Source organism: Pieris brassicae, chromosome 8 (assembly GCF_905147105.1).
Source record: "Pieris brassicae chromosome 8, ilPieBrab1.1, whole genome shotgun sequence".
NCBI lineage: Eukaryota > Metazoa > Arthropoda > Insecta > Lepidoptera > Pieridae > Pieris > Pieris brassicae.
The window spans coordinates 128,313-142,415 of record NC_059672.1 but is presented as its reverse complement, the minus strand read 5'-3'; the positions used below and the strand labels follow the sequence as shown (position 1 = coordinate 142,415).

The following is a 14,103-nucleotide window of genomic DNA, read 5'->3' as shown; positions in this document are numbered from 1 at the left end:
TTATTAAGTTATAAAATGTTTACATTTCATTTCACCAGACAGAACTAGGAATAGAACTAGCGAACTTTAATAAACTCCGCACGTTTCTGCGTTATTTATATTAATTTCAGGAGAAATTCGCAAAAAGTTTACTTAGTTAATTAATTAATCCTGAATTACGCAGCGGTGTGTTTCACAAAATTACGTTTATCTAGGTAGATTTTTTACCAGTAGTTATTTTCGTTTAATTAGCGTCGCCTAAATGAGAGGTTGCCGCGTGCTCCTCGTTTGCCTAAATTACGTCTGCCTGTGTAGCGGGTCAAGTCACAAGTGACAGTCAATTGTCAAGTTTTAGTAACTATATTCAAGTTTTTATTTGTACTCTTGAAAGGGTCAAGTTTCAAGTGGTATGACATTGAATGTAGCGATGGATGAAGAGGAAGTCTTAATTGAGCGTATCCCGGCATCTAAAGTTTTATATACAAAGCTCCATCTGACTGAAATTTTGAACAACTATTTAGAACTCTGGGCGTCGTCTATAAAAATATTGTAATACAACTAATGTTTTTTTGTGGAAAGTTATGTCGAGCGCGTGTCTCTTATCACCAAGACTGCAGTCAAATTGTTTCGAAGTCGTGACAACCGTCGCCTGTAATTACTCTCTCCGAGCTAGTGCACGGTGGCAGACAACAGGTGATATCACATTACATAATCAAACATTTTTTTGTTTAATTAATTTTATATAAATAAAACATGCGGTTGTATTTGATTCAATTCTGAGTAAAGTATTCGTAAATAGGCAAGCTAGCATGATTATAAAATATACAAAAAAAACTATTTTAAAGAACACAGCTGTTTCTTGATACAAGAAAAACAAACATCTTGATAATAGCAAGTTACATTCAATCTCAATGAATCTGTTGTAGAACACTTCCTACATTCTCGGGCCCTTCCTCATGTCCGTAAATAGGAATTGTTTTCTCCATTTCCTCTCTTCCTCTCGCCCGTGGAACAAGACAATTGTCGCACACATCTCTAAATCGATTGCAAGAAAACAATCTTCAGCTTCCTCGAAGGCATTGAATTCAAAACTGAGACACGACAAAAATACAAAAAAACGCCTTAAGAATATCCATCACGGCTCACAAATGAATGGAACACCTCGACAACCTTGTTTATATCGGAATAAAGCCTATGTTACAATGACAATACAATTGTTTCTATTTACACGCGGTCAAATAAAATAGAACTAAAAAACGGTTCGTTAGAAGCACTTTACGTTTTTCTCCTCGTTATTTCATTATTCAAGATGCAAGTTTTAATTCGAGCTTATAAATTTTCGAATAAATTTGATTGGAAGCTTCGAGATCAAAGCGTTGTTTATGAATTTATTTCTTGGTACCTTTTGAAGTTTGTAAATTGATTCTGACGGCTTTAATTAAGGTATTTCGAACGTTGGCGATTTGTCTATTGGCTAATTAATTACAGGGACTGATTAGGGTCGGCTCGGCTGCGGTTTGTTTCATAAAAATAATATTTGTAATTGAAATTAGAATAATAATAATCAGTAACACTTCTAAGTTGTCCTGCTTTAACTATTCTTTGATGAAGGACGGCGTTGGAGACACAAAATAGTTGTCCAGTGTAAACAACAAGTCATTAAGAGTTGACGAAACGTGTCATGGTGACTTCAGTGATTGTTATTTAAACTGTTAAAAATACGACCACAGTAAAATATTAGGCAAGTCCTAGTTCTATCCGCTTGCCATGCTTTTCTAGTGAGAATAGACTATGTTTCATCAAAATATTTTACATATCAGGTTTATTTATTTGTCGCTATATGAAGATTTTAGAAGATAACTAACCGAATGAGATCTTTCGTCATATAATTCAATCTAAATAAAAGGGTATTATGTAATGTGATAATTGTATGTTATGCAAAAATATAAATAAAATTATACCACTAATGGCAATATCCGAGGCGGTTAAATTCAGGTATGTCCTCTATATGGCCACGCAAATGTAAGGCTAGTGTGAACTGATTGTTGTCCAAGATAGATCATATAAACAGGAATATTTTAACTTATTAAAATTTCAGACTTAGTACTAGTAATTAATTATCTAATGCATTCATATACATTCAGTGGATCTTAACGGTATGTGTTGTGTACATTGCTCGATTACTTGTAAACGGATGAGCATCACAGCGACGGAACCGGTGCGGTCGCTTTGAGGATTACACATACATACCGACATACACACGTGTTGTTGTGATCGATTGAGGAATTCCTCTTGTTCGGAATGCCTTGTCTAAATTAATTATGCTCACACAGCTGTTTCTGATTGCTCAATATAATTATATTACTATTCTAATTTAATTGTAGGCAAAGTTTATAATTAATACATTTCAATTCAGTTATTTCCGTATATTACAATGTAACTTACAATCGCAGGTATATATAACAAGCCTATTGTACATATATCCTATACCTACCTACTAAGGATGATATGTATATCAATTACTCAAACGAAATTGGATTTTGGTTCTCTGTAAGTGCGTACATCGTGCCTCATTACTTTTGTAAGTGGAACTATGTAAAACTTTCCATTTATTTGTATACCGCATAGCAAAGAAAGTTTTACACCACTATGACTCTGGATAAAAGAAAACAGCGGCGCTACAACCTTTTTAGGTCCGGGCCTAAATTTTCTGTTATACATTGCAATTAGATGTAGTCTGTAGTCTTCTGGATCCATGATATGATTTTCAATAAGCATTAGTTTTGTTTCCACCTTAAATTTTTATATGATGCCAGAGTTACTACAATTCTTGGAAGACATAGGCACATTGATTTTGTGTTTTATATTTATTTCTTTATTAAGACTTCATTACATTACAATTTAAAAATTTAATATAATTAAATGAAAAGGAGGGCAAAATTACGATATATTTTTTGGATGATTTATATTTATATTGGAATGAGCCGGGATTTGAACGCACGACCTTAGAGTCTAGCCATCAAGACTGCTATAGCAAGATTACCACGTTGTAAATCGATCGAAGATCACGTTAGGCTTGGAAAGTATAGTTGCAATACCGAGAGTAGCGACTTGCCAGCTCCCCCTGTGACCCCCGGGGTTCAGTGCTGGGCGAGAGCCAAACTGAGATAAATGATCCTTGCCGACTATGTAAGGAGCTGTGTCACGAGTGGGATATCCCGGATATGGCATGCAGCAGCAGACTATGCGTTAGGATTCAAAAGTTTTTTAATGTCAATGACATAGTTACAGTAATTTGAAGTTATGATCTTCAAGACTCTATTCAAGTTCGCTTTTAATTTAATTTAATAATGTTATTAGTCACCTATTTTCGCTATACTTTTTTATCTACTAGATAGTATTTCAACATTAAACATTAACTTAACTTTTAAACTTTAGACTTACTTGAAGTTATCTTAACAGTACTTTAACAATGTAAAAACATGGCGAAATTATATTACCGTTTGTTATGGTATAAGGTACTTTAAATGAATTTAATAAAATTAAACCACAAAAATATCTACCGTATCAAATACTAGTTATCCCGGACATCGCTCATCACGTCGCATCAGCGTTAGCGCGCCTCTATAATCGGATCGGAATAAACTGATATTTGTTGGAGATGAGCTGATAGGGCCAAATATGATCTAAGCCTATTATGATGTCACGCAATATTGAAACGAACTCACACGATACGTATTTTAATGATAATCAATGTAATTAGCGCAGCCAGTTTATTATCCGTTGTTGTTGTAATACAATTTTTAAAACTACTGTAATAAACGCAACATGAACCTTCATAATTATTCTACGAGTATCATAAATGTGAATTAAAAGCATAATATTACTCAAATAATTTCAATTAAATAAATACCGTATCAATGTAAAACTATTTTCATAGCATTCGATATTAATTATTATGCATAATTACGATAACTTGACGAAGTTTTCGAATCCAGAACATACATTTTGATTGGACCGAAAATTGACTCTTTTTGCATTGATCATTATTTATTTTCTGATCGTAAAAAATGATTTTTCTTAATTTGCAATGAGCAGCGGTAGTTGAACGACAGCAAATATTGTGATTGATGGTAATATAAGGATGTAAAAATGGATGGATGGATGCAAGGATGGAATGGAAAATAAGGATGCAATCTGCTCCTGATTAATATCGATGGTTTTGTCCTTTTAACGAAATATGTTTGAATTTTCGTGACTTTTAGAAATAGGTAGGCGGTATTTTGTACGTATTCATGTATGTTAATTTTATTTTTATTCTCTCTATCTAAATAAAAAAAAACAGCGCCGTGCATATTTAAGATCTATTGATATTAAATAAGAGTATGTGATATTAATGTTGGAATATGAATGCGGACGCAATAACTCAACGTATTGGCGGCGCGACCACAAATTACATGCATGATAATGAAATTTTTGAAACGCGCGCTACACGAAATGCGGCTTGGGGACGCACGCGCAATAATAACGCAACTTTAAATCATGAATAATTAAAAGCTCTGTATGGGCTAAGTGGTAATCATTTAGCCATCGCTTAATGAATTCCGCAAACAGATCGGCTCGTTGATTAGCGACGCAAAGGCTGACATGCAACTAGCGTTTTGTAAGCGAAGGGCGTTTTGTTTCCTGTTTGGTGTATAAAGTGTGTACGCTCACTCTATACGTAAAAATTAACGTGTGCAAACATTATTTATTAATCATGGTGTTAAACTCCTGTTAAATAACCTGTAACCATTTTTATTAACACTTTATTACATTGAATAATTGACATTCACAGTTAAATTGTAGTTACAGCAATTAGAATTCGTATTTGATAGCGATTTGATATCATTTAGATGTTATTGTATGTTTAAAAGTTATTTCGTGCGACATGTAACCCGCTAATGTACAAAGAGCCGGTCCACAGCTGGCTGTTTACGTCCAGATTGATGGCGACTGCGGCTGCTGCAGCCACTCTGCCGCAGAATTTGTGCCCTCATCGACAACGCACTTTGAATGAAAGGACACTCAATATTTCAAACGAGCCACCAAACCCACATAACAGTTGAAAACTTATTTATTTATTTTTATTTGTATTTCATACACCCGGACACAACAGATTAAAATACTTTACCTATATAATAATTGATACTTATTGATTACTTACGTATACGAGTATAAGCATTCAACAGCGTGGAATAGTTATTTTCCATAGATGCATTTTTTGGCCGACAAAACAAGTGGTTTATTATTTAAGAGTAGTTAGGGCATCAAGCAATCCTCTAGGGAATCGAACTGAAACCGATAGTTAGAGTAATTCAGTCCATAAGGAATGTCTTCCTGTCAGTTCGTCGCCTAATGTATTCTCAAAGTTCCCTAAGTCTTATTGAAGTCCCGAGGGGAGTGGGGGAGGGGAGTTCCGGATGAAACAAGTTTGCAATTCGGCGCCTTGTTTCAAAAGACTTATTTTTGGAATTATCCGATTGAATTTGTTAAGCAGCCTGATGTTGTTATTGGGCCTCCGAACCCTTTTCATTTGTTTGCTCCACTTTGAATTATTTACAAGTTCTATGAAAAAGTATTACAAAAACTTTTAATTTCGTTTAACAATTAATGTCAATAATTAAATATCAAATGAGGTAAACTATTCGACTCGACTTTGTTAAGGAAATTGAAATGTAATTGTAATATTATAATTGATTCATAAAAAGTAAATAAAATGCCTAATGGCAATAACGAGTGATATTTACTCTGTTATCAACTGATTCACAATCGCAAACATATAACTCGTCTAATCTGAAGGGTTTGCTTTGAAACGCAAATAATTGCCGAGTATCAAATATTACGCGCCCGTAATTACACCGGTAATCCTTCTGCATGTGGATTTGCTGATATTATTTTAAATTTTCGATTATAAAGATAATTATTGTTTACAAGTTCCTCGATATTTTAATCTTCAGCAATGAATTAAGAACTACTACACGTACGTACTATACGGGCGTAAATATGAGATATACACGTGGTTTTCATTAGTATTATACAGCAGCCATAGGCTGTTCACCTACTTGGGGTATAAATCTGGGGTATAAATGGGATAAAAATCTGAGGCCCTGACCTTAAAAAGCGCTAATAGCTTATGTTTTATACAGTAGCCATAAATTCGCAATCTATAAAAGTTTATTGATAGAACATAAATAATTACAATTAAAATAAGTCAACTTAATTTAAAATTAAAAAAAGCTGTAATTATTTAAAATTATGCCCAAACTCACAACCCTCCCTCAAAGCGTCCCCATGCAGCAATATCAGGCAATCCTTTGACTCCACGCTGCAACAGCACTGAAATAATATCAATGAAAGTCCATTAAGTAACGTTAAGTGCTATTCAAAGTGCAGACAGACAAAATTAGTGTACTTATTTTTAATACTAATGAATACTTTACGGCGCGCCCTAGACACTTATTAATTACGACTCAAGTCCTCCGCCTACTGACCCCAGCTCTTCTGGGGAACTTAGCTTTCAGTTTAATGTTTTAAACCTAACTGGGGCGTAAACAGATTGATTTAAATTACAAGTTTATTTAATGTTAGAAATATTAAAACCGACCATTAATATCCACAAATTGTGCTAACTACTAACATGGCTACGAACTAACCACTGGAACCCAACGAACAAAACACGAGTAGGCTTTTACCCGGCCTTTATCCGCATTTCTAACCGGTTATTGATGTAACGGCCTCTATTTGCAAGTCATTACATTAAATCATCAACTTTAACAATATACGTCGTACAAGTTCCGCGTTGCGTGAAATTCTGATTGTTGCTTTTATTTCAGAATTTAAAAAGTTACGAATCGCACTCGTTCCTTATAATATATACTAATCCTTTTATCACAAAATATATTTAGGATCATTTCTTCTTCTCATACTTTTGTTTGTGTACACCTTATGTTCACCTGGAAATTGTATTTTTACTACAACCGAGTATGAATTACGTAGATACATGTGGAGTTACCAATCGTACAATAAAGTAACCATTGACATATTAGTCGGTGACGGAGAGCTGTGCCTCGTTGGCCTCGTTCCCGGCGCTAATTGAAGCTGCACTCGTCGTTCTGTGCCGCACTGAGGCTTAATTATTGAACTACCAAGAAATGCAATGGTGCTACTCTGTATATGTTCTAATGCCTGACTAGTTTCACTGTTTGTTAATCCTTTCTGGGACGTTCATGACTAAATAATGTTTTTGTCCACTCGGTCATGAATATAACTTTAATATTAAAAAAGCATAAACGAACTAACAGCTTCGTCGTTTTGTTACAGACTGCCTTCACCTACAATTGTATCGCGACCCCAAGGACAGATACAAGAAGGGCCAAACTAAGGCTTCTCTATCACTCCAACACTTCTTGGGCTTTGAATCTGGCTTCACTCTTGATAAGGAGTCAAATACCATTGCTATAATATGCCAAGATGTGATCGTAGTTTTGGCGTTTGAATCCAGAGAGAGGTTAATCGCATGGCAAGTCAAAGTGGGCTCTCTGCTCGGCTCCCCAAAACAGTATCTGGTGATGATCGGTAATGCAGGGTCAAAGAAGTTGCCTGCGGGACCAGCAAGACTACATTTGCAGGGCCGGAAGTTTACGCTAACCAGTGGTGTCCCACCGAGAGTGCTCGGAATTTGGGAGCTAGCTCATTTAAGGTAAGTATTGGAATAGTGGTACAGTTTGTTGAAAGTCAACAATACATAATAAACTTGTTCATGGCTTATTCATCCTTCACTGGAGCTTTCTGATACGTGACAGCGGATAATAAAGTCGTACATAAAAGTCAAAGATAATAAAATTGCATGGCGGGTCCGTTTAAAACCGACCATTTGATATACGCCACAATAAAACTTGATCATTTCGCGGTGGCCCATAAACGACATCTGCTTTATGTAGTTCGTCTAGAGTTAATGGTGTCGACTTCCGGCCGCCATCTTGTACGCGCCAACTCGACGCCATTTTGCCGCGTTTCCGTGCGCCTTGCCAGAAAATAATGCATATTTTTAACAGTTAGCTGGAAGTGGGTATGTGAATATTTCGAGTAAAAGACGAACTTTTCTATCTCAAAATTTGTCAACACGGTTGATGTCTTAGATAAAAACAAAATTTAAATCTTAAGTGAATTTCAGTAAAACATTTACACAATGTATCACGTGTTATACTGTAGACAGCTTCGGAACACATTAACAACATTATGAATGCAACGTAACAACAGCAATTAGGTGTTCTGTAAAAGATAGCAAATAGATCCTTCAGTTATGCAAAAGTTCTCTTTGTGGCTGCGGCCATTATAAGCTAACTTCTCGTTTACACGGTTTAAGCTGAAAATTGCAGAGTTTCAGAATATAAAGCAAAACGATAGGAGTTGTACCACAGTTTACGTACCACAATAATGTCTAAAGATCGAAAGATTACATTATTTTAAACATAAATATGTTACATCGAAAACCGCATAAATAAATAAACTTGAACGGTATGTATTTATACAGTGTTGAAATTAAAATTTCCTATGTTCATTCTTAACTGCAAATAATAATAGAAACCGAAATGATTACAATATTTTCTAGTAATAATGTCAAGTACTTTTATTAATATTAATAGTAATTTTATAAAAATTGCCGTATATTATAATAGCCTGACAATGCAATACTAAAATTGTAGCACTGCATGTGTTAAGCTTTGTCAACGGTTACTAACTCATACGTGGTTCCTTTCTAATGTGCTTCGTTGAACACGAAAGCAGTGCAGCGGTCGACAGCGTCGTGTTGCTCTCGTGACAATATCACTTTTGGAGATATTTATGTTGTATAATTCTCTAGCGTCGCTTCCTTATATATCGCTCAGACCTGCTTCACGTATTGTTTATTGGATATTTATTCAAATTTTAGTTCACGTTGGTGATTTATGTAAGTCGAGACAGCTTTAAAACTATCTGTTAGTTGATGTACTTTACGCGTCTAATCTAGTTGTTTTTGCAGGCGCTATGGCGTTATGGAAGGTCGATTTTGTTTCGAGGGTGGGTCTCGCTGCGGCAAAGGCGAAGGGCTGCATCTGCTTATTACAGACCAAGCACAGGACATCACAGATGCCTTTGACCAGGCCGCGCAGTCCAGCGTGTCCACACCCAAACCCAAACGTGGTAATACAGGTAAGAAATAATATACATATTTAGGTGTTGTTATCGAAAAACATATTAGTAGGTTTTAACAACTTTTTCGCATAGGCTATGTATTAATTTTAAAATATTTGTAGATGTCAACTGATCAACACATATTAATTAATTAAGGGTTACACCGTTTAAATCGTGTTCGCTGTTCAAATTATTTATTTCGATAAAGGAATTAATTTTTTTAACAAGTAACGTATAATAAACTTAATACACTTATATTTTTTTAAATATCGTGTAGGTACATAATATAACGTATATACGCCTCACAATTCAAATAGTATGAGTTTGAAAAAACTATTTAAAAAATACAATGTATGTAATTTTTAGCAGTTTTTTTAATTATCTTTCTTTATGTTTTTAGCTATTTTTTAAATGATAATATTTAATATTTCATCACAAATTACAGGTTTTGAAAGAACCAGACCGAATACACGTTTGTCAGAAATGAATACTCAACCGTTTGACCAGTCTATGCCAGACTCAGCAAGTGCTCTTTACGAAGAGAACTATTTTGGTGAGGATTGTGGAGAGAGCCCTTCATTTTGGCCTTCAGATGAAAGACGAGGTCTACAACAATCCGAGTTCAGAGCCGATCGAGGCGAACCACCTAAAGCACCCTGGAACGGGGCCGATCATGTTACCCTCGAAAGATGCAGCAACTGTCAGTCAAAAATTGGTGCAGTGTCTCGATTATCTACCGTAGCGTTGACTCCAGGAACTAATTTTCAACCCGAGTGGACTATGGAGGCAGTACCAGGCAGTAGTTCAGACAACTCGTCAACTAGCACCGAGTACTTGACCCCTAGAGACGTGAAAAATAATTTAAATACATGTAACTGCAAAGATAGACCTCCAGACAGACCCCCAAAACCGGCACATTTTGATCAGAAACGACCTCCAGCTCTTTTGCCGCAACAACCATCTCATAATTATTTCAAGGATGAAGATGTTCTTGTACATAATCCCAAGGTGGGCCCCTATGAAAACTATGATGTTCCTAAAAACTTGCATTCTGACGTAAGTTTGCTTCTATTCATTAACATTTCTAGCGGGAAAGGCATTTTCCTGGATTTGTTTTTAAATTTGTGTATTTTTTTACAGATTGATAATGTGGAGTATTATGATACGCCAAAAAAAATTAGACAAGCCTTGTCGGAGGACTTATTTCAAGTAACTCAAACTTCCTCACCTGATTCCTTAGTGCTGAAGAAACAATGTGGTTGTTTACTCAAATTTGGTTCAAAGAAAAAACCAGTGATCATAGATTGCGACGACAGTTTACGGCCCGTGGACTGTCCTTGTCAGAAGGTCACTGATTGGGCAAATAGTCTGATTGGCCTGCCGTACTGCAATCGCAGTTCTAGCAACGAAAACTTAATCCAAGCGGATACGGCTCGCAGCAGTGACGAAGGAGCTTTATATGCAACCGTTGACGTTTCTAGGAAGACTAATCGCCAAAGTACATCTACCAGTAAAGACTCTGATGAATCTTACCAGCATATTGCCACAAATTACCAAAATATGGATATGAGTGACGAAAAAGAATGCGAAGGGCCATACGGAAACTATGAGAATTTAGAATTTGCTCTATCTTTAGAGTACTATGAAAATGCAAAAGATTTGTTAAAAAAAGCAGGAGTAACCCAAAGCGAACTTGATGCCTTAAGTGCGAATATTGATATTGCCTCAAAAGCTGTCCCGAAAAAGAAAAACCTTTGTTTAAAGTGTGGCCATACCCAGTCATCAAAAGGTGGACCACATAATACTAGGACAAAATGTGATGAATACTTGCTTATGGAACCACCAAAAGAATCCAAAATCGAGGTTCCCTGTGGAGTCAATGGATCAAATCCTGGCTATACCCCTATGGTACCCAATCCAAATTGGTCGCAAAGTTTGAAACACCCTTCACAGAAAATGGAGCGTGTGGAAATAGAAAAAAGTCTAAGCATTCCCACCCTAAATGGCAATTCAATGCATGATAATAGTCCAGAGAGTAGCCAAACAAAAGAAGCAATGCAAAAACGTTCATGTTCTGTTGATTCCGCTCCTCTCCTTGAAGATTTAAAAGAATATGACACCAGTATAGGAAGTCACTTGACTTCGTCCTCTTTGGAAACACTGAGAAATTTGGCTTTAGAAAACAGACTAACTTCACCGTGCCATAACGATAGGGATTGTTATGACTGCTGTAAGTCATCTGGATCAGATAATAAGATATCAGATGAAAGCTCGACAAAAGATATCCCACATTTACGAAATAAACATATAGATAATGCCCAAATCAAGCGATCGTCAAGCGTCCCCTGCAAAGGCGGAAACAGAGATTCGTCGAGTTCCAATGACTCTGGAGTATCAAGTTGCTCTATGAAACATGCTGTTGAATATCAAGATTTTGAAATGCCCCTCACATCAAACCAGTCACGATATCATTACATGGTGCAGAAAAGACTTCGAGGCGGTATTACTAGTTGCGTCCATTCGTCGCTGCCAAGAAAATCGAAGTCATCCGATCCACTTCGTGACATGTCAATGCAAATCCACAAGGCAAACATACGGGCGAAATCTTCGTCTGCGGAGGCTGAAATACCAGTTTTACCGCCAAAACAGTTTAAAGGTATGATAGAAGTTTAATTTGCTTGAAAAATAAATATAACTGTACGATATTTAATTTTAATTGTAATTTTAGGTATAGTCGACACTCATAGTACATCAAGTGGAACTTCAGACATGTCGGACTACATTGAAACGCTTTCTTTAACCTCATCTCAATCCTCTTCAGATACGCAGACAGGTGTCAGGTGAGTCGACTTTTGCCTTGCCTTTAATTGTTTGATATAGTAAAACAATGTTTAAACACATGATTTATTTATCTGAAAGTATATCCATTAATTGACAATGCAAAAAGAATACTGGTCGGTCAATAGAATAATACTATATAACATAATTATATAGTATAAAATATAAATATTAAAAGTTAACTTGACGGCTACACGTGTGCTACGAGTGTATTGTTTGCTACGGATTAACGTAGCGATCGATACACTACATTAATACTCTAAGTATTAAGACCCGACTAACTGTTTTCTGAAATTTGAGAAAGTTAAACCTATATTAACCGAAATTTCTAGGATCAATCGTCAGCCTACGAACACGTTGAGGCCCCGTTCCGGCAAAGAATACCACAACATTGACCCGATCATAACATCCATGTTTAAGAACAGTAAAGACCTGGCCAACTACTCTAACTTGCCCTAGACACTGCGGGTTACAATTTTGTTATATTTATATAGTTTTTACATTTCGTATTTTTATAAGATCTCATAATTATTATTAGTGTTTTGACAGCCGCAGCCAATATTTAAGGTTTCAAAACTGTTATGGATCTGTGACTGTTCTAGAAAGTTTCGAATAACAATACTTAATTTGTATGTAATGACGCACTTATGATGCTATTAAATTTGTTGATATTTTGTAAGTAAAATGACATCTCGGTTTTGCTCCAATAACAATTCCGCACTCTAAGGTCGTTAGAGCAGAAATAAAACATTGGCAAAGTTTAATAGTATTATTGAAGTGCATTATTGCAATTTGTATGGTACCAATTATGTATAATGTACTGTGACAGTCGAGTTTTTTGTTTGATTCAATTAATTTTCTCATACAGAAGACTGAATTTAATATTTTCTAGTCTTAGTATTACTTTTTGACAATTTCTAAGTTTTAAATTTCTAAATAATATTTAACTATCAAGTTAGAGACATAAATAAGATTGCGGGAGTATATTAAATTGTAAAAATTGGAAATTATTAAAACAACGATTGCAAAAAATGTTAGCTTCTAGTGGTGTGATTGTTGTAATTGATACACAACTCGATCGTTTTTAACTTGGCTATTATAATATATTTAATCCCAATTTCGACATTAATTACCAGACCTATAAAAGTAGTATCACTTACAACAGTCGCAAGAGTAATTTTTATATGAATTCTAAAGAAAAGTATATAATTATAGAATATATTTAACCTACGTTTATCCTACTTATTCGTATATTATATTCTAGCCGCGTATCACAACAGATTCACACTCATATTAAAAAAAAATCACATATGATTTTATTAATGCGGCATCTATTTCAGTTACTTATTGGGTTGAAAGTGCAATAATATAAGTTATAATAAAATTGTATAAGGTTCGAAATGTGAAGGTGTTTACCTTAACTTACATATCTGTAGCAAGTTCGCTAGTGTAAACCTCCCCTCCCCTTCCCCCCCACTACCGACTATCACTACAAGTTACCTATGTATATCTGCGAATACTTAAAATATAGTGATTTGTAAAACCTATAGCTCGTTGTTTTTATTTATCCAATCATTGCGTAGTTACAGTTACAGCGCACCACCGCTATGTGGATCCAGATTCAGTGGGTATTCCCGAACCAATTCGACACAGGGCCCTTCAAGAATAAACATCAGATGAGGCTTCTATGCGTTTGCCACATGTTCTATGAAATAAATAAAAAATAGTACTTGTTCAATTCCGCTATATTATTGTATAAAAATATTAATGTATTGATTTTGGTTGACAGTATGCTGTGTACGAGTCCTATTTATGCCTGTTTTTCAATTAAAATATAAAATTTAATCTTCGAGAATTTAAAAATGCGGCATAATCATATTGAATATCAAGTCAGATCGAATATTCGAGTCGAAATCGAAACAACTAGGCCTATATCACCTATTCTCCAATAAATTTATTGTCATTATTTTATAATTAGCAAGTGTCATGGGAGAGTATCACCCAAATTCGTGTCATTAGTGGGGAAACCTTGGGGTGTGCATTATTCGCACACTTCAGGCCGTTCCCGGA

The 14,103-nt window shown here is 35.4% G+C and overlaps 1 protein-coding gene across 1 annotated transcript; it reads left to right on the top strand.

Annotated features, from left to right (window-relative positions):
• The first annotated feature begins 560 nt into the window (after positions 1–560).
• LOC123713283 lies at positions 561–12,782 on the top strand. The gene is made up of 7 exons (XM_045666887.1): positions 561–630; positions 7,342–7,720; positions 9,044–9,204; positions 9,641–10,251; positions 10,336–11,851; positions 11,924–12,035; positions 12,366–12,782. Exons 1-7 carry the CDS (start codon positions 561–563, stop codon positions 12,490–12,492), a joined length of 2,976 nt encoding a protein of 991 aa, XP_045522843.1. The 3' UTR covers positions 12,493–12,782.
• The last annotated feature ends 1,321 nt before the right edge of the window (positions 12,783–14,103 follow it).